The sequence below is a fragment of the Macrotis lagotis genome, chromosome 3, assembly GCF_037893015.1.
Source record: "Macrotis lagotis isolate mMagLag1 chromosome 3, bilby.v1.9.chrom.fasta, whole genome shotgun sequence".
NCBI lineage: Eukaryota > Metazoa > Chordata > Mammalia > Peramelemorphia > Peramelidae > Macrotis > Macrotis lagotis.
The window spans coordinates 227825442-227842412 of NC_133660.1; the positions used below are offsets into that span (position 1 = coordinate 227825442).

At 49.6% G+C, this 16971-nt stretch overlaps 2 protein-coding genes across 3 annotated transcripts; one reads left to right on the forward strand and one right to left on the reverse strand.

Annotated features, from left to right (window-relative positions):
- Window positions 1–740: 740 nt before the first annotated feature.
- CPXM1 (carboxypeptidase X, M14 family member 1) lies at window positions 741–10332 on the reverse strand. Its single transcript, XM_074230054.1, has 14 exons — window positions 9745–10332; window positions 8562–8690; window positions 8223–8332; window positions 7820–7959; window positions 7364–7454; window positions 6743–6893; window positions 6466–6554; window positions 6248–6371; window positions 3485–3681; window positions 2939–3118; window positions 2523–2820; window positions 2072–2211; window positions 1759–1861; window positions 741–1057 (listed from the first exon to the last, which is right to left on the reverse strand). The coding sequence occupies exons 1-14, from the start codon at window positions 10196–10198 to the stop codon at window positions 795–797; spliced, it is 2469 nt and encodes an 822-aa protein (XP_074086155.1). The 5' UTR covers window positions 10199–10332; the 3' UTR covers window positions 741–794.
- On the forward strand, window positions 9602–16828 carry LOC141518228 (uncharacterized). 2 transcript variants are annotated; one of them, XM_074230056.1, is made up of 3 exons: window positions 9602–9668; window positions 11858–12019; window positions 13178–16828. In XM_074230056.1, the coding sequence occupies exons 2-3, from the start codon at window positions 11934–11936 to the stop codon at window positions 13713–13715; spliced, it is 624 nt and encodes a 207-aa protein (XP_074086157.1). In that variant the 5' UTR covers window positions 9602–9668; window positions 11858–11933; the 3' UTR covers window positions 13716–16828. The 2 variants fall into 2 exon arrangements, with proteins under 2 accessions (XP_074086157.1, XP_074086156.1); XM_074230055.1 differs by lacking the exon at window positions 9602–9668 and adding an exon at window positions 11402–11577.
- Window positions 16829–16971: the final 143 nt, after the last annotated feature.

The window sequence follows — 16971 nt, forward strand, 5'->3', positions numbered from 1 at the left end:
AAAATTTGGTTGGAACCAGACTAAGGAGACAACATTGCATTTCCTGTATTTCTTTACTAGAAAGGTTGAGTTTAAATCCTTCTTCTACACTTAGAGCTGCGGGACCTTAAGCAGGAAATTATTTAACCTCTCAGCATCCATTTCCTTAACAGTAAAATGGGAAATAATAATAGCAGTTATCCACCAAGTTATGGAGAGGATCAAAAGATTTATCTTTAATATATGTACAAATCTTAAAGGTTCCATAAATGCTGACTATTATTTAGGAAGTAAAGGGAGCCATTGAAGATTTTAGAACTGGAGAGTGAAGTAACCAGATCTGTGTAGTAAGATAACCAGGATGTAAACAGTCCTAGAGCTTTGTCTGATCCAAATTACTAACCCATGAATCTCATCCTCCCTAGGAGTATCATAGTTTTCTGTGTTCTTTATCTTAGCTTCCTATTAAACTCTGAGCTCCATGAGGTTCTTAACAAATCTTAAATAAATGAAAAATGAAAGAATGAGTAAATGAATGAGAGAATGGCAGCAGGAGTATCTTAGTTTTCTGTGTCTATCGCTTAGCTTCCTACTAAGCTCTGAGCTCCATGAGGGCAAGGATGTGTGTCTCATCTATAATAGTTCCCCTACCCTGTCCAGAACAGCTTAACAAATCTTCAATAAATGAAAAATGAATAAGTGAATGAATGAGATTGTCTAAACTAGTTGGGAAGTTTGAGACACAGACACTAAGACATGTATGTGGTGGTGACATGAAGACTTTAATCCAGGTCCTGCCTGTGAGAGCCCCCAGGTCAGCTTCCTGCGCCACCTGTGCGCACCCCACGTCCCCGCAGGCGGTCCAGCCGCCGTCTTAGATCAGGGGGCACCTTGGCACCTGCTGCCAAGAGCTCTCGAAGTCGCTGCTTGGGCGTCTTACTGAGACGGAAGTGGCAGGGAGTGGGACCCTCCTCGAAAGAGACTCGGCAAGGCTTGGTGGCTGAGTGATATCCCTCTGCACTGGCTGTCACCATATAATCACCAGGAGTCAGGATCCGCCAGTAGTCTCCACCTGGGGCTGGAAAAGGGAGCATAGGCATATAAGATTCTACAGTGGAATCATGATCGCCAGAACTATCTTTCTCCTGTAGACACCTATGATAACCCTCCTACTATATACCCAGAATCCCATCTATCCTCTTGCAAAATTCCCCTAAATCTAGGACCCAAATCACACTCTTACTCCTCCAAGGCTCTCCTCTAGATGAACAGAAATAGCCCCACCCTCCATGCTGCATTCCAAAAGACTACTCTCAGACTTGGGACTTCCTCCAGTGAAGGGTAACGCACCCTATCTGGGGCCTTTCCAATAACTAGTCAGGGTCCTTCCTTCTAAACTTTGGGATCAGCCCTTCAATTCTGGGGCACTCCAGCCCTAACCACTCTCAGGACCCCCACAACTCCAGCCAAAGCCTTGTGACTCCTTCAATCCCAAAGCTTGTTCCACATTCTAGAATTCCTTAGTCACTCTTCAGTCTCCCCCTCCTACCCCCAATCTGTTTCTCTCATTTTTCCAATTCCATCTGCCCTCCCCCATTCCACAGCATTCTACTTCAAATGAAAGTTCTCCCAACCCTTCCTGGGACCCTTTCTGGAAATCTCCAGTTACTTTCCTCAATCTTCAAGGCTTCCCTTTGTTCTACAAGGATGGGAGATCTTTTTTGGTTACATTGGGTAGAGGCAAGGAAGTTCCTAGGCTACCTACACCTGTTGTCCTACCTGTGGTAACATCATGGTTGATGCCATCCACTGCGATGACAGCATCAGGGATGCCTTGCTCTGTGTCTTTGTCTAATACAAGCCCTGAAATGCCCAGTCGCACCTGGAGTAAGTACAGACACAAGAGGAGGCTTGGGTCCTACTACCCCTACCCCTCTACCCCTTAAATTTTTCCAATTTTTAATAGGGAGGGAAAAGAGGGGTCATAGCTGCCCCAGAACCCAAGCCCCTCTGTGGTGAGTAGAGATCAGAGATGGTGAATGGTTGGGACCAATCCCTGCTCACAAGCAGGGGGCAGAGATTAGAGTGAAACCTGCTCCAGGTAGGTGATGAGGGCATCTTTGTTGTTCTCCCACTCCTGAGGCAGCTCACTCTCATGTGGGAACTTGTCACAGGAGAGTTCCACTGTAATCTCGAAACAATTTGTATGGAGATAACTGAAGTCATTCATACCTGAGGGTCAAAGGTGATGTTATACTGGGGGCTTCACACTCCAGAGAAACAATGACACCCAGGATAGAGGCCTCATGGAGAGGCACAGGGTTAGGGAGAGGACACAGTAAACCCAACCAATTACCCAGAGGGTGGGCTTCACAGGGCAAGTACTGCTAGACTTTAGGGAATATAAGTGGAGATGAAGGCTTCTAGGGTTCTGGGGTACAGGCACAAGGTTACAGAACCCTGCAAAGAAGTCAGGCCAGAGACTTAGCCCACTCCTGGGAATACAGGATGACTGGGTTGGGGCAGGGGGATGGTTCACGCACTCCCAGCGACAGAGTGCCATTCGGCACCATTGATGATATGGCCATGTTGTGAGAAATCCTCGCTGTGACAGGGTCGGCGGCCTGGTTCATGCATGGCTCGACTGGTCCCTGCATAGACAGTGCTAAGCCATCGAAAAACAGGCTCATCAGGTGTGGGAGTGAGCTCACGGGCTTCCCAGGGGGTCCGAGTCATATCAAAGGGATAGGATACCACCAGCTCTCCGCCGTGTAGGTTGGCACTCAACACAAATGGAATCCTCTGCATCCAGTCAATCACTGCCCTAGTCTCTGGGGCCACCTAAGGAGGGAGGGTGGAATAAGGTGAGCCTGGAGTGGTTGCTGGAGCTTCTTTAGGTGGTCATTGCACTTATTCCTACGTAGTGTCTGAGTAACCCAGTGGCATGACTATCACTCACAGTAGCATTAGGCATTATATAATAAGCTGGCATTGGCAGGTGATGGTTGGGGAATTTATGGGGTACCAATCCTTCATCCTCAGCTTCCCATAAAGGTGTGTTGAGATCCGCAAAGTTGTGGTTCAAGTCAATGAACTGGTGGGTCCATCGTCCCTCAGCCCAACCAACCAGCTCTGAGCCCTGTGGGATAAAACAGAATATGGAATCTTGGACCTCAGAGACTCATCACCCAGAACTGGAGATTAGTGCTGGGTGTGAGGAGTTCTGGGGTAAGACTGGTGGCTTAAATGGCTCACAGAGAATAATGTGGTCAAGAGTCTAGAGAACCAGAAGAGACAATGCCCGCCCCCCAGGATTTCATAGTCATGAGGGACTATGGAATCTAGAAGTTAGGACTCAGGATTTATTTACATATGGTCTTAGGATAACTTGAAGATGCTAGTACTCTTGGAGATGAGTATGATTTCAGAGTCATGCTTAGGGATCAAATGGAGTTATCAGGGCAGGGGAAACCTGAGATTTGGAGGGCAAAGGTTGGGGGCATACCCGTTGGTAAGCTATTTCATAGCCATCAGGGTTCATAGAGGGAAGAAGGTGGATGCGAGTCTCCATGAGAAGTCGGGTCACCCGAGGATTCCCACGGAGGTATTCCAGACACAAATATTCCATGAGCAGCAAAAGCAGTTCCCTACCAAGGGCCTCATTACCATGCATGCCAGCCACATACCGTACCTCTGGTTCTCCTAGAGAAGGGACAGTCTATGAGGAGAACTCCCATTCCCCCACCCCCTGGCCCTGACTTTCTGAGGAGGGATGTGAAGCCACAGCTCCTGCATCTCAGGTGACCTTCAGGGAGAGACAGCACCTTCCCATTCACCTCAGACACCCCAGACAACCTGACATGAGCTTCCAGCCTCCCATTCACCTTTGACTTCCCCTAGGAGAACATAAATTCCCTTGCCCCCTTTCAACTCTGGGACTATCAAATTTATCCATCAGATTGCTTTTTATATCTAAGTCCCATGACCCTCCTCAGTTCCCTCAGTCCCTCCCATTTCCCATCGCTCTCCTTTAACCTTGATTTCATAATCATTGGAGCTTTAGGGATCCTGTCTTTTTTTAGCAGGCTCCTTTTGTCTCTTATTCCCTCCCTTGTCATTCCCAGGATTAATTAGATGCTGACTCATCAACATTTCTCTTATCTGTCCCATAAATTCTTATGCAATCCAAACCTAAGGGTGGGATTGTAAAAAGGGCTCTGGTCCTGGAAGTCATATGAACAAAGAATATGAACTGAAAGGGACTTAAGAGTTCATCTAGTCTCCTGGTTTCTGGAACTTTTTGGAAAAAAAAACTATAAAAGGCAGCTGGGTGGTACATAGACGTCACCAGACTGCCAAAGGGTACTGTGACATACACAAAAAAAATCTAGAACCCCTGATATAGCCCAGCTCTCTCATTTTTTGGATGAAGTGGAGACAGAGAGAGAGAGAGAGAGAGAGAGAGAGAGAACTGAATTGTTCAATAACATAAGTAATAGTGGAAATAGAGTTCACACTTGGATTTGCTGGCTTCAAATCCTGCCTCAGTCACTTTCCCCATTCAGGGTCTCAGTTTCCTCTTCTTAAAATGGAAACATTAGGGGTGGCTAGGTGGATAGAGCATCAGCCCTGGAGTCAGGAGTACCTGAGTTCAAATCTGGCCTCGGACACTTAATAATTGTCTAGCTGTGTGGCCTTGGGCAAGCCACTTAATTCCACTGTCTTGCAAAAACTAAAAAAAAAAAAAAAAAAGAAAATGGAAACAATAATCCATGTTCTGCCTATCTTCCAAGACTGTTGTAAGGATTATACCAAAGACAAAATGCAAACTAATCATTTTCCTAGAAGAGCAGGTTCAAGGACTGGAACAAATTTTATCTACTTTCCAGGTTATCAGGGAGAACCCTAAAAAGGTGTTTTAAGAAAGAAGAAGCAATAAGCACTAAAATACCTATGTCACATTGTTGTGAAGTGCAGATGAGTTAATAAATGAAAGGTGCTCTGCAGAGCCCAATGTAAATGCCAATTATTTTTATTTCCTTTTTTTTTGGAAAGGGAAATTAAGCTGTTATGTATTATAACTAGACTTTGACAAAGTAGTTAACATGTTGTTAAGCTGCTATCTTTGTGGATAAAATGGCATGATGTAAGCTGGTAGAATTGGGAGAACTGTAAATGACCGAACCAAAGTATAATCATTCATAGACTGATGCTCATTTGGAGGAATCTGTATTAGAGTGTGTCCTGTTTAAGCTTTTTATCAATGACTTTCATGAGGGCATAAATGGCATGCTTTTCAGATTTGTAAATAATACAGAGCTGGTAATCAAGATTTCAATAGAACTTAACAGTCTAGGATGATGTGATAGATCAGACAAGATTAAATTTAATAGGGACCTAGGTAGAATTCTATGCTTGGGTTCAAATAGGCAACATCAAAAGGATAGGAGAGATTTTCGTATGAAAAAGATCATGGTATTGTAGTAAGATTACAAGCCCCAAATGAGCCAGCAGAATTAGGTGAAAAGCAAAAGAGTCTACACAGGGAATGGGATTGGGGGGGGGGGCAAAGATATGACAGGACTAGAGAGATGGAACTAGAAACAATGTAATGTCACAGAGAGGTTTAGATTTGATGGAAGGAAAGATCAACACTCCAATATCAAAATAGTTTGCTGTAAAAAGGTAGGAAAACCCTTATCACTGGAGATTTTCATCCTAAAACTGGTTGACATATTTTAGATATTCAGATGTGGGTTGATCTAGATGCTCTCTGAGGTCTCTTTCAGTTCAACTATTAAGTAAAGCCTCTTTTAGAAGAGGGCTGGGGAAGAGTTCAATACACAGGCCTATCCATGAAATCATTTGGTCTGGGGCTGCCAAGGCAATCTCAGGCAGGACTCAAAATCCACTAAATCTAGGAACTTTTTAGGAATGAATTAAATGTTCAACCAAAAATAGTAGGTTAATTTTTTTTTAGATTTTGTTTTTTTTTTTGCAAGGCAATGGGGCTTGCCCAAGGTCACACAACTAGGTAATTATTAAGTGTCTGAGGTCGGATTTGAACTCAGGTCCTCCTGACTCCAGAGCCAGTGCTCTATCCACTGCACCATCTAGCTGCCCTAGGCTAATTTTTCAAGTTGATAATTTTGTATGACCCACAAATGATGTTATAAATATCCATAAGGTCCTTGGCAGAAAAAAAGATTCCCCATCCCTACTCTAGAAGGTCATTATGGGATTATTTCCCTGGGTCTTATGTCCATACCTAGTTCATGTTCACCTGGCTGGTCAGACATTTCCATCACATAGAGCTTCAGGCCCTGGTAACTTTTTCCAATGCTGTAGACACGAGTGATATTGGGACACTGCTCATTGACCTTCTTCATTAGCTGTGTGGTTGGTGGAGTAGAGGAAAGGAAGGTAGTTAAAGGAGGAATGTGGGAAGGGGAGAGGGAGGATGATCAGGACTAGGCAATCTCTGACCTTTCTCATTTCCTTGTAGTTGTGGTGATGGAAGTCCAGGGGGTCTGAGGATCCAAGCTGAGGCTCCCGAGGGAAGAGCCCATTGGGATCTGGGTAAGCAGAGAAGACCTTGTCACCAATATCCTACCTACCTTTCCTCCACCTATGTCCAATGATCTCCAGGACTCATGATCCAGGCCCTGTAGCCCCCAGTCCCAACTTTTCCATTCCACCATTCCCCCAACCACTGCCTTCTAGACCTTCCATTGTGCTCCATGTCCTCTCCCTGGGTCTTCACCTGGGAGTAGGCAGGCTAACACCTCAAGGCGGAGGCAGGCTGCACCCCCATCTAGCCAGGTCCGGGGTAGTAGCCTTATGTATCGGGCCACCTGAGGCTGAGAGAGCAGTGCCAGCACTGGTGTGTCAGGGTCCGAATTCCCAGGGAACACCTGAGGAGGAGAGGAATCATATTCCACTCCTAGGAAACTCCCACTTTAGAGACCCATGGGACCAGAACAAAACCCTGCCCAACCCTACCCACATCCAAAAGGGCCTATGACCTCAGCAGTGGTCTTTGAATCTATCTGTTCTGTTGTTCCATCTCCCAGTCTCCTCTTTGGTCTTCAGAGTTGTTTCTATCTTCTCATCTTCCTGTGATTCTCTGTCTTACCATCTCCTTCTGATTATCTCTCTGTACCTCCTCATCTCTCTATGACTATCTTTCTATCTCTCTTCCCATGTCTCTCTTCCCTGTGTCTCAGCAGGCTTAGAGCAGGGTCTGTCCGGTAAACATGAAGGACAACTCTGTCCTAAAGGAATGAGAGAGTTGGAATCCATGGAGGTCTGAGTTCTGGGATGGATGCTGGTACCAGGCTGACCTGCCCACAGCCTACCCTACCATTGTCTTTTCCATGCTCACCTCATCCAGTCCATTGCTTCGGTTCTTAGATCCCCACCAAGTGAGAGTGTCATTGCTGAACTGGACCTTATAGGATGTGACCCAGTCATACCTTCAATAGGGGAGAAGAAATCCTGAGGCTCAAGGGATGTCTCTCTCCACCTTTCACACTCAGTTCCTATTCTCAGTATATTATGATGCCATTTCTAGAATGTAAATGTCTAGGGAGCATTGAATAATTTCCTCATTTTCCAACTAGGGAAAATGAGGCAAAGTCACACATCTGGGACAGTCTGGAGAAGGATCAAAGTGTCCTGGTTCCACGGACCAGAATTGTTGATCTGAGACCCAGGATCTTCTGTAGTCACTGTCTAAGGCAAAAGTGCCAACCTGAATGCTCTGCCCTAGGTCCCACCTGCTCATCCCCACTCTCTCCAGTTCAACCCAGCCCAAAGTGGCCTGGCTTGGCCAAAGCACCTCCAGATGGAGTTCCTGCCCTGGGTGATGACTCCAACGAACCGAGCTATCCGACCAGCATCCACTTGGAGCCAAGGCCGATCATCCTCTGGCTCTGGGCACCAGGCCCCATCAAATAGATCACCATCTTCTAAACCTGACTGGAGGACAGACATCAAGAGAAAGACAAGGTATGAGGAGAGGGGGCAAGAGATTGTGGGAATTTTCTTTCATGGGGAAGGTTTCTGAGAGGGCATTCTCTAGGATTTTTCTTTTCTTTTTTCTTGCTAAGAAGTTTTTTTCTCTCTAAGGAATTCTCTCTGTCTTTGCAGAAGGGTATATAGAGAGGCATCTCTGGGGTGGATTGTTATCTGTTGGAGGAGGTGTCTCTGACAACATAGGTTGAGGAGGAGAATTTTCTGACCTGGATGTTGAGCCTTCCTCGATGGGCTCCCAGGCCATATGATTGGCTACTAGAAGCCTGCAACTGTTCATCAGAGACTCGAAGAGATTCCAGCCCCAGGGGTGGGCAGCCTGTGTAGGGGGAATAAATGAGGGGGGGAAACCCAGGAAGATAGGATCCATAATGTATGTGTTTCTTTCTTTCTTGGCATGAGTCCTACCTTGCGCTTGGGGTGCTATAGAGTGCATGTATCAACCTATATATGCAAACACATCTGGATCTACATGTATATGTCAGTATATCTGTGTGCAGATGTTTCCGACATGTCCCTTGACTTACTGTCCCTCAATTGGGAGCTACCTGGTTCTGGATCCTGAGTGAGCTCTTGGTTTCCTGGGCTAGGATGGGTTGGACCCAGCTTCTTCCTCTTCTTCACAACAACTTTTTTTTTCTTCACAAGCCGAACCTTGACTCGAAGCACTGGTTTTGCTGAGGAAGGAAGATCGGGAAGGTTGGAAGAGATCCAAGCAGGGCAAAAGTTGAGCTAGATCCTTAGAGACAGACATTCCTCATTCAGGATCTGGGGGGGGGGGGGTGAGGAGGCAGGGGACATTGTGTCCTCCCTTCCCTCATATACACAGTTTCCATTCAGTTTACCAAACATTTGTTGTTTCTGCCTTCATTCCATTTCTCTAGTTGTTATTCCTCCCTCTCTCTCACTCACTGTCTCTTTCTTTAAGTTACCCTTCTTTTCCCCTTTTTTTCTCTGCCTCCCTCATCTCTGTTGGTTTTACAATTATTTGTCTCTCAATCCTTCTCTTTCTCCTCCTCCTCCTCCTTCTCTCTCTCCCTCTCCCTCCCTGGCTGCTGTCTGTTTTTCTCTGGGTTTCTGTTTCTCTCCTTATCTCTTCCTGTCTATCTCCTTTTCTTCCCCCTTTCTTTGTTTCTCTCACTTCTCCATGTTTTGATTATCTCTTGAATTTCATATTTCTCTCCCTCTATCTTCTCCCCCCCCCTCTGTTTTGGGGAAGGGGGAGTTCCATTCTGAGCCATAAATCTCTTCTCCTGCCCAGGAGACTTCATCTTTCACTAGTCTCAGGTCTCCTCATTTTTCAGAACTTTTCTAAGTCTGGCATCCCTGGAGGTACAGGGGAGCCAGGTCCAGATGGAGTCTCCAATGCCCAGAATGTGGAGAGTATGAATAAGCAAGTTTGTGTATGTTGGAGCCAGTGAGTGAGGGGTGTGTGTGTGTGTGTGTGTGTGTGTGTGTGTGTGTGTGTGTGTGTGTGTGTGTTTAAGAGTTGAGGGAGGGAGAGTGGAAGGTTTGGGGTGAGTGGAGGGGGAAGGGGCTGAGAAGTATGTGATTGGGAAGCCGTGGAGAGAGAATGGGCCGAGAGCCACAGAAGCCTTGATTCTTAGGAAAGCTTCGGCAAGCCCCAACCAGACTCAGACCTTGAGAAGATTCAGGTCAGCTCCACAAAGAACTGACCCGACCTTGGGAAGGACCGCGCTGAGAAGAGGGGCGGGAGGAAGGGAGTCTCACCTTTCTCCTTCTTCGCCTCTTCTTTGGATCTCCCCGGTCTCGGGGTGGAAGTGTGGGGATCTCGGAACGCTGGGGGCCCGGGGCTTGGAGTTCGAGGAACCGGAGCCGTCTGGGTTCCGGGCCGTGAGGTGGGGGTAGCAGGAGCCGGGGAAGTGGAGGACCCGGGAATTCTAGTGGTCAGGGACGAGGGGGGCCGGGGACGAGGGGTGAGGACCTTGGGGGTAGAGGAAGCTGTGGGTCGAGAGGTTCCGGGGAGCTGGAAGTTGGATAGCTTGGACCCCGGGGTGGCAGGAGTAGGGCCCGGGGAAATGGCAGACCCGGGGGTTAGGGGAACCTGGGACCCCGAGGTCCGGCGGCGGGGTGTGGGGCTGGCAGAGGCGGGACTTGCCCCCAGGCTGGGGCTGAGGGGAGAGGTCTGCGCCAGGACGGTCAGGGTAAGCAGGAGCCCCCGCATGTCTGGGGCGGGGAGCGGGGAGACGATGGGGAGAGGTTGGGGGGAAGCTGTGCGGTGTCTGTCCGTCCGTCAGTCCGTGGGTCGGAGTCTCCCTCCTGGTCTGGGCTCCTTCCACGCCCTGCCCCCTCCCCCTTACCCCTCGCCTCCGCCCCTTCCTCCTGTTCTCCCCTTCCCTCGGGTTGTCCCAACCCAGAAAGTGAGGGGAGGCTGTTGCTGATCGGCTTCCAGCTCAGCTCCCTCCCCCGACCGGCGCCCTTTGCAAACTCAAAAGCCGGGAAACTGAGGCTCAGACCTGGGGGCGATTCCTCTCCCACCCCAGGACTGCCAGTGACCTCTGAGCAGTGAAATCCGGGGGGGCTGGGGGCTGGCAGAAGTCTCGGGGGAGATGGGAGGGAGGAGGAGAGATCGGAGCAGTTCCCCCACGTGCCGGGCCGCTAGCTACAACTCCCCACACCCCATTGCTCCGGCTGGCCCCCTTCTATCGGGAGGAGCTTCCGAAGAGTTGAGGGAGGGAGAGTGGAAGGTTTGGGGTGAGTGGTGGGGGAAGGGGCTGAGAAGCATCTGGAAAGAGAGACCCAAGCGGGCAATCTCGGTTTCCATCTCCCCCCGCCCCCTCCTTTCCAGGGAGGCTTGAGCAAGGGGCGGGGCTGTGGGAGGAGTGGGGCCAAGAAGAGGGGGATCTGGGAGATGGGGGAGCGGACTTCATTTGGGGGAAGACCCTAGGAGCTAAGGAGAAGTGTGGGAGAGGCCGAGCTGCGGACCCAGCTCCTCCGTACCCTCCCCCCACTTCTGAGGGCATGCTGAGGAGCAAGGAAACTGAGGCCGAGCGAGGAGGGGGGCAGGACTGGAGGCGAAGCCTGGCCCCGGCGCTCCCCCACTTTCCCTCTCTCCGCCCCTTCCATCTGCCACGTTCTGCGTTATATAACTCGGAGGCTGCCGATGCAGCTGGGAGGGGATGGGCACTGGAGAGATGTGGGAGGGGGCGGAGCCGGGGGGGGCTGGGGTCGGCGGCCTGGCTCTGGGAGGGGGCAGTCCCTCCGGCTGAAAAGTCTGCCTGAACCCCAGGGAGCCGGCTCCGTCCTCGTACTCTGTCAGTTCGCTCCCATCCAATTCCGTAAACTGTGATTAAGGGGCTAGATAGAACCTCAGGGGGCTTTTCTGTTCAACTGTGGGTGTCGGGGCGGGGGGGGGGGGCGCTACCCACCGGGATCCGAATACTCGGGCTCCTCTCTCTGCCTCGGGACTGTCTCCTCCCCACCCAATTCGGACCCTTGGCATCCCCCCACCCCACCCAATGGGTCACAATAGGACCAGGATCGCCTCCCAGGAGCCGGGACTGGACTGGAGAAGAGGGGGCCCGGGCAGCTCCAACAGCGGGGGTGAGACACGGGCCGGTGGAGTGGGGGTACTTGAGTCCGAGCTCGAGTTCCTGGCGCGGGGGGGGGGGGTGGCCGATGTGGAAGCTTCTGGAACGTGGGGGACAAGGCTGAAGATGGAGAGGCTGAACTGAGCTCAATCCCAGACGGGGACTTTAAAAAGGGAGCAAAAGGATTGAGACTAGCGGCGAGGAGGAGCTTTAGGGCCCCGGGAGAGAAGAGAGGCTGGGCGGAGCGGAACTTGAAGGGACGGGCCCTGATGGATCTCCTCTCCGCCCTCCAGCCCCCCAGCCCCCAGCTCCTCAGTTCCATCTGGGGCTGGCTGAGTCCCGGGCCCCGCGGGGTCACCCAGGGCGGGAATGAACCACGGGTCAAGCTCCGATTACTACCTCTCGTCGGGGTCCGACGAGACCGGCACCACCCAGGCTACTGTGCTCCACAGTGGGTGAGTGAGGGAAGCTGGGGGGCTGACGCTCCCCCAGAAGCCTCCTCCACCTCCCCCGCCCCTCAGGCTCCTGGGGTCTCAGCTCTGGAGCTCCCCCCCATCCCCCGCCAGGTGTGAGTTCGGGATCTGAGCCCAGAGGAGTAGTTTTAGAAGGGTTCTGGGGATGGTGGGGGGAGACTGGAGGGCGGGATCTGAGAAGGGAAGGGGCGTCCCCCGGTGTCCGGCCCCTAGCCCACTGCCCCGCCCCACTCTGTCTACAGCGCCCAGACTCCCCGCTTGTTCCCTCCCCCCGCCCCTCAGTGGGCACCCCCCATCCCTTCGGCTCCTATGGTCTCAGCTCTGGAGCCCCCCCCGCCCCCCTCGAGGTCTGCGCCCGGGATCTGAGCCCAGAGGAGTAGTTTCAGAAAGGTCCTGGGGATGGTGGGGGGAGATTGGAGGGCGGGATCTGAGAAGGGAAGGGGCGTCCCCCGGTGTCCGGCCCCTAGCCCACTGCCCCGCCCCACTCTGTCTACAGCGCCCAGACTCCCCGCTTGTTCCCTCCCCCGCCCCTCAGTGGGCACCCCCCCATCCCTTCGGCTCCTATGGTCTCAGCTCTGGAGCCCCCCCGCCCCCCTCGAGGTCTGCGCCCGGGATCTGAGCCCAGAGGAGTAGTTTCAGAAGGGTCCTGGGGATGGGGGGGAGACTGGAGGGCGGGATCTGGGAAGGGAAGGGGCGTCCCCTGGTGTCCCCACCCCACTCTGCCGGGAGCGCCCCCGCCCCACTTCCCCATCCCTTAGTTTCCTATGGTTTCAGCCCAGGAGCCCGCCCTCCCCCAGAATCTGAGCACAGAACTGTAGTCTTAGGAGGGACCCGGTGGGGGCTGGGAGGTGGAATTTGAGAAGGGGCGTCCCTCGGTGTCCGGCCCAGTGCCCCGCCCTCTGCCTAGAGCCCCCCGGCTTCCCGCTAGCGCCCTCTCCCCTCTCAAGTCCCTTCGGCTCCTATGGGCTCAGCTCCGGACAGCCCTCCTCCCTCCCGCGAGGTCTGCTTCCGAAATCTGAGCCAAGAAGACTAGCTTTGGGGGTGGGGGTGGGGGGTCTGGCGGGGGTGGGATTGGGATTTGAGAAAAGAAGCAGCGTCCGGTCCATTACCCACCGCCCCTCCCGTGCTGTGTCCCCCCAGGTCCCAGGTTTCCCAGTTGGGGCGTCAGTCGGGAGTACACTGCCCCGGCTCTCGGAACAAGAGGAGGGATGCTCGGTGTCGGAAATGGATTGAAGAGTGTGTGAACTCGCACTCCTTCACGCAAGCCAGCAGTGCTCGGGACCCGACCCAAGAGGCGGACCGAGAAGGGGATGGGGACGAGGAGGCGGAGGACGGGAATGAGGAGGCAGGGGATGATGGCGAAGGTGACAGCTCCACGTGGTGGCTTCAGCTCTCCAGCCGAGAAGGCTTCTACTGTTCCCCGAGCATCTCCCTTTCCTCCCATCCCCCTAGAACTTCGCAAATTGAGGCTTTCAGTCAGCAGTGGCCTTATCGTTTGGCACTGGTCCTGGACGTGGCCGCCGGACTGACCTTGCTCTTACTGCTGGGAGAAGAGGACTCGGAGACGCTGCTACTGCCCTTGTTCATCTTTATGCTTTACCTCCTGCTCACCCTGCCCCTGGCCACGGTGATAGGTGGCTGGTGGGGGCCTGAAAGGCAGCCAGCCAGTCAGATTTAAGCCAGAGCTCTGGCTCGGGGCACTCTCTCCTCCCAATACTCACCATTGCCCCCAATATTGAAGTCCATATCTGGAATACTGGGCCCCAACCAGACAACAGACCCCATCTTCTGAATTCCTGCCCCACCTCCTACGGAAATCTTGGACTACAAAGGAAACCAGCCCAAGTATTAGGCCCAAAGAGGACTCAGACTGTAATAACACCTGAAAAAATGTTATGAAAGGACCTTGACCCAGTGCCTGTCAGTATTGCATCTTGCTGGAGTGAGGAGACAGGGAAGTCAAGTTGTTCAGGTCTGGGGATGTGTGGTTGCTAGGTCTAACCATATGGATGATAGCGATGGTCTTAAGGTTTGCAAAGTAAGGTTCTCAAATCAAGTCTGTGGTAAGAATTATACCCAATTCACAGCTGGAGGAACTAAGGTTCACATTTATTAAGTGGCTTGCTCAGGTCACAAATCTTATATCTGAGCCAGGATTTAATTTCCAATCTCTACAAACTAGAGTATGCTTTCCACTCACCCCTCATTCAACTGAAGGGGCAACAAGGAACAAGATCTGAGGGGACAGACACACTGGATAGAATTGACTCCAAGGATCTGAGAGAGGGGAGATTTGGAGAAACAGCTCAGATTTGAAGTAAATCACATCCTGGGAGACAGTACATATACACAGAAGACCCCAAGATGGAAATAAACTGATAGTGTTGGGCAGGTGGAATTGTGTTCATGGCCATTGGGAGGAAGGGGAAAACTTAAAAAAGTTTGCCTTTAGAAGGGAAAAGCACAGTGTGGAAAGAACAGGATTCTGGTGTGGAATGGAGAAAGGAATGACAGAAATGGGAGCCAGCAAAGGGAACCATGGTCTGATAGAGATTTAAGTAAATGTATGCAGTACCCACTGATGTCACAAGGTGGCAAATGAGCTAGCCCTTTAGTCTCAATGGACTGAGCTCAGACCTGAATCTGGAGTCTCAAAGTTGGTCCCCTTATAATAATTCCTCCCTCTCCTGTTTTTAGTTCCTCAACACAAATAGGAAAGGATTTCAGAGGTCACCCAGAACAACCTTTACCTGAAAAATACTATCTCCTTCATGACTTTAGATCTAACACGATGGAAAACTCATGCCATTTCAGTTCTTAGGAAACTCCTTACTTGGAGCCTATATTTATTTGCCTCTATACCCTCAAGCCACTACTCCCTGCTTTTTACTTCAAGGACAGAGGGGAACATTGAATCTCTTTTCCATTTGGCAAGCCTTCACATACTTTAAGACATCATGTCTTAAATGTCCAGTTCTTCAGGCTAAAGATCTCCAGTTCATTTAACCTACCCTCATGAGACATAAAGAGGTAGCTGACACATTGAGAAAGCATAGATTGGCAGCCACGTGTCTTTGGCTGAAATCATGACTCCGCTAGTATGAGACTGGACAAATCCCTTCATCTCTCATGGGGTTGAGGTTCCTCATCTGCAAGCCAAGAGAGTTGGGCAGCTAAGTGGTGCTGGATAAAGCACCAGGCCTGAGACTAGCTGAGAGACCCTGGCCAAGTCTCTTAACTGTCAGTTTCCTCATCTGTAAAATGATCTGGAAGAGGAAATGGCAAAGCACTCTATTATTTTTACCAGGAAAACCCCAAATGGGTTCACCAAGAATCAGACAATACTGAACAGCAAAGTTTCTAGATGATCTGTAAACTTTTCAAGCCCTAAAACTTTTGAAGCCCTAAAATCATAAAGTCTTTTCCTGAAAGTGATTACCATCCCTTTGACAAGCTCCAGGTTGTCCATATCCTTCCTAAAATCTGAAATCCAGATTTTTAGGTCTAATCCTGCTGATGAGATTATCACTTCCATCTTTTTGGAACTTTCTCTTAAATACAGTTTTAGATTGCATTAGAGTTTGCTTTTGTTTGTTGCCTTTTTATTGATTGTTTAAAAGATAGGAAGAAGGGTCTCCTAGAGGGGGATACAATATATCCAAAGAAGTTTCATAAGAATGGAATTTCCTGGAGGCTTGTGAAGTTAATCAAAGAGGCTTTAAATTGCAAAGGAAGAGGGAAGGAGAAAAGTACCTCCATAAATCTACCAAACTGGACAGCAGAGTATAGTTGTAATAGGAAGGAAAGTAGTTGAAATTCACATACTAAATCCAGAGAAACCAGCTTTAAAAACCATCTATTAAATTATTGGGGGGGGCATTGTGATTGTGAATAGCTACTGTGGCTATTCAGATGTTGGAAAATTAGTAGACTTTGTTGGGATTTGATTCAAACCAAGAACTATTCATTTGGATACAACAAAATCACACTGGCACTTTAGATGTTTAACCTTACACTAAAACAAATGGTCTGGTAAGAATAAATTTCAATGGGATGTAATATGTTGTAACCTATAAAAATATATACAAAAGAAAAAAGTTTTCACTGGACTTTAGTATGATTACAATAAATTGTTTGTCCTTCATTTTTGAAGATCACAACATGAGGGAAGATGCCATGACAAGCACATGAATTGGATTTGAGGGGGACTGTGCTAAGTCACCTGCCTCACTTTCTCCTCCAGAGCCATCTGGGTCCAGTGGCCAGATAGGAATCAAAATGACTGGAGATGGTGAGGCAATCAGGGTTGTTGTTTTTTTTTTCTATCAGATCTGTAGTGAGTGAATGGTTACCTGAGTGGTAGGAGCTCTGAGACTACAAGAAAGTTTCTATTTCCATGATAATGAACCAATTAATTAAACAAGCAAAAACCTGAGACAGTCAGCCTCCCTCTCCTTTTCTTTCTCCTTCACCTCTTCAAACGATTACAAAGCTCAAAAACCCAAAGTTTTACCCCCAAAACCCAAGTTTTTTAAGACATGTCTAAAAACCCAAGTTTCATATCTGGGAGAGAAGGTGAAAAATAATTTCTTAACACTTTGTATTTCTACCTATCATTTCCCTAGAAACTTTAAGATTGGGGTGGATAGGTGGTGCAGAGGATAGAGCACCAGCCCTGGAGTCAGGAGTACCTGAGTTCAAATCCAGCCTCTTACCTAGTTGTATGGCCTTGGGCAAGCCACTTAACCCCATTTGCCTTGCAAAAACCTTAAAAAAAAAAAAAGAAAATTTAACACATCAGATATGGAACCTTTCCTGTATATAAAAAAAGAATGAAAAGTCATTTTTCAAAACTTCTGTTGTACATCCCTTTTCTCTAGTGCCCTACAGCTGAACATATACCCAAAGGTCAACCAGATAGCAATTGGAAGTCT

What these genes read in the sequence shown, in the direction of transcription:
- CPXM1 (XM_074230054.1), bottom strand. Translation starts at nt 10,198, where the DNA reads ATGCGGGGGCTCCTGCTTACCCTGACCGTCCTGGCGCAGACCTCTCCC. An exon ending in GGCAGGAACTCCATCTGGAG is followed by an intron (nt 7,455 to 7,819) that starts GTGCTTTGGCCA and finishes CCCCTATTGAAG; the next exon opens with GTATGACTGGGTCACATCCT. An exon ending in GTTAGCCTGCCTACTCCCAG is followed by an intron (nt 6,555 to 6,742) that starts GTGAAGACCCAG and finishes CTGCTTACCCAG; the next exon opens with ATCCCAATGGGCTCTTCCCT.
- LOC141518228 (XM_074230056.1), top strand. Translation starts at nt 11,934, where the DNA reads ATGAACCACGGGTCAAGCTCCGATTACTACCTCTCGTCGGGGTCCGAC. An exon ending in GCTACTGTGCTCCACAGTGG is followed by an intron (nt 12,020 to 13,177) that starts GTGAGTGAGGGA and finishes GTGTCCCCCCAG; the next exon opens with GTCCCAGGTTTCCCAGTTGG.